The sequence below is a fragment of the Chrysochloris asiatica genome, unplaced genomic scaffold (genome assembly GCF_000296735.1).
Source record: "Chrysochloris asiatica unplaced genomic scaffold, ChrAsi1.0 scaffold00028, whole genome shotgun sequence".
NCBI classification, from domain to species: Eukaryota; Metazoa; Chordata; class Mammalia; order Afrosoricida; family Chrysochloridae; genus Chrysochloris; species Chrysochloris asiatica.
In genome coordinates this window covers 15,573,757-15,575,995 of record NW_006408546.1, presented here as the reverse complement: position 1 = coordinate 15,575,995, position 2,239 = coordinate 15,573,757, and the positions used below count along the sequence as shown (strand labels likewise).

Genomic DNA, 2,239 nt, shown 5'->3' with positions numbered 1-2,239 from the left:
AGGTAGGCAGGGCAGGCCTTATCAATGCCGTTTGCAAATGAAGATCCTGAGGCCCAATGAGCTGCCTTTCCTGGAAACCTTCCCTCTTTGCATAGTCAGCCCTACTGTTTCCTCTAAGCCTTTCTCTTTCATGAGGTCACTGACCCTGTAAATACAGGAGAAGGAGAGGATGGGGTGCGGTGGGCATTTGGTGGCTCTGCTCCCTTGGTAAATTGCTGAATTTTATTCTGAGGTAAATGTAGGGTTGCAATGCATATATTTGACAGCTTTCTCTGACTGAGACCTCTGGTAGGCACGTCTGCTATGCAGGTGAATCTGAGGTAGGGGAATTCACTGAGGACCTACTGTGTGCCAACCTTTGGTCTGGGTGCTTCAAATACCTTACTCCTGACCACAAGCTTGCAAAATGGGCCGTATTGTCCTCAACTGACATAGAAGGCTGAAAGATGTGAAGTGACTTGTGATCACAAAGTCTACACCTTTTCTTTTGACAGTTCTGGCCCCATTAGTACATATCATACATACATACCATATGTATCATGTATAGATACCATGCATACATACTGTGTACCTTCTGGGCCTCACCTCACTGTCTTAGACTCCTGCTGGCCAGCGGTGTGGTACAGTGCATGTGGCCACGTGCACGTAGACTAACTTGGACTCAATTCTCGTTTTCCAGGCACTCTCTCAGCTCTTTGGCCTGCTGCCGTGGCCTTGGTGGCACCCTCCTTCAGTCGTCAGCCCCGGGCTTCCACCGCCCATGCAGCCCTCCATGGCCGCTGCTGAGGGCCTCAGCAACTCCCTTTTTGGAGTCTATACACTCCCTAACTTCAAGTTCCAGCCACGACGTGAGAGTGTGGACTGGAGGCGCATTAGTGCTCTGGATGTGGAACGTGTGGCACGGGAGCTGGATGTGGCCACCCTACAAGAGAACATCACTGGCGTCACCTTCTGTAACCTGGACAAGGAGACGTGCAGCCGCTGTGGGCAGCCTGTGGACCCAGTGTTGCTGAAGGTGCTGCGCCTGGCACAGCTCATCATCGAGTACCTGCTGCACTGCCAGGACTGCTTGAGTGCCAGTGTTGCCCAGCTTGAGGCCAGGCTGCAGACCAGCCTGGGTCAGCAGGAGCGTGGTCAGCAGGAGCTGGGCCGCCAGGCCAATGAGCTCAAGGGTGTGAGAGAGGAGAGCCGTCGGCGCCGCAAGATGATCAGTACTTTGCAGCAGCTGCTCCTACAGACAGGCACCCATAGCTACCACACGGTGAGCAGTCTCCAGCAGGGGACAGTGGGAAGGCTGTGAACCCCAGACTCCAGACTATATCCTGCACCCTGAGGCCATGGTGGGTGGGGGTGGAGGGAGGCCTTCTCACTGGTTTAGAGCAGATTATAGAGATGCTTTTCATGGTCAGAGAGTCCAACGGGGTCTGATCAGGTTCTATAGGGTGTGTGTTTGTGTGAGACTACAAGTTTATGGAGACTACAAGTAGACCCTGACTTAGGATGGGGTTCCATTCATAAGACTCCTTTATAAGTTGGTCCTGAGGTAAGTTGAATACCTTTTAAATATTTTTTTTCTTCTCATTTTTACTATCAATATTTTTAAAATCCAAATTTGAACGTCTGTGAGTTAACCTCAGATAACCTCAGCAAATTATGTGTTCTACAACATTGTATGTAGTACATATTACTTAATGAAAAGATGACAAAAAAACCAAAGTGGTGGTTGTAAGTATGCTTTGTTGTAACTGAAATAGGTCATAAGTTGGGGACTACTGTGTGTGCCTAGAATGCGTATGTATTTATGGAGAGGGTATGTGTTTGGTGTTTATATGCGTGAATGTCTGGAGGATGTGTGTGCTTTATGGATGGTGTGAATATGTGTGTGTGTGTCTAATGTGTGCATGTGAATGTTTAGAGGGTGTATCTGTGTATAGTGTGTGTGTGTGTGCATGTGTGTATAGTGTAATATGTGCTTGTTTGTGTGTTGTTTTTAAGTGCCATTGAGTTGATTCTGACTCATAGCGACCCTGTATAGGGTTTGAACTGCCCACCTGTGGTTAGCGTGGTTAGTAGTCCAGTGCTTATCCTATAGTGTCCCAACAGGGCTCTGTTGTATGTACGAGTGTATGTAACCAAAAACAAAATGAAACAAAAAACAAAACCAAACCTATTGCCAGCAAGTCAATTCCAACTCAAACCGTCCCTTTAGAACATAGCAGAACCTCCCCATAGGATTTTT

The 2,239-nt window shown here is 48.1% G+C and overlaps 1 protein-coding gene across 1 annotated transcript in view; it reads left to right on the top strand.

Annotated features, from left to right (window-relative positions):
* The first annotated feature begins 760 nt into the window (after window positions 1-760).
* DZIP1L (DAZ interacting zinc finger protein 1-like) overlaps window positions 761-2,239 on the top strand; it is a 62,415-nt gene continuing 60,936 nt past the window's right edge. Inside the window, exon 1 of the mRNA XM_006846646.1 lies at window positions 761-1,261. Within this exon, the coding sequence (XP_006846709.1) occupies window positions 761-1,261 (501 nt within the window). The remainder of the gene's footprint in view (window positions 1,262-2,239) is intronic.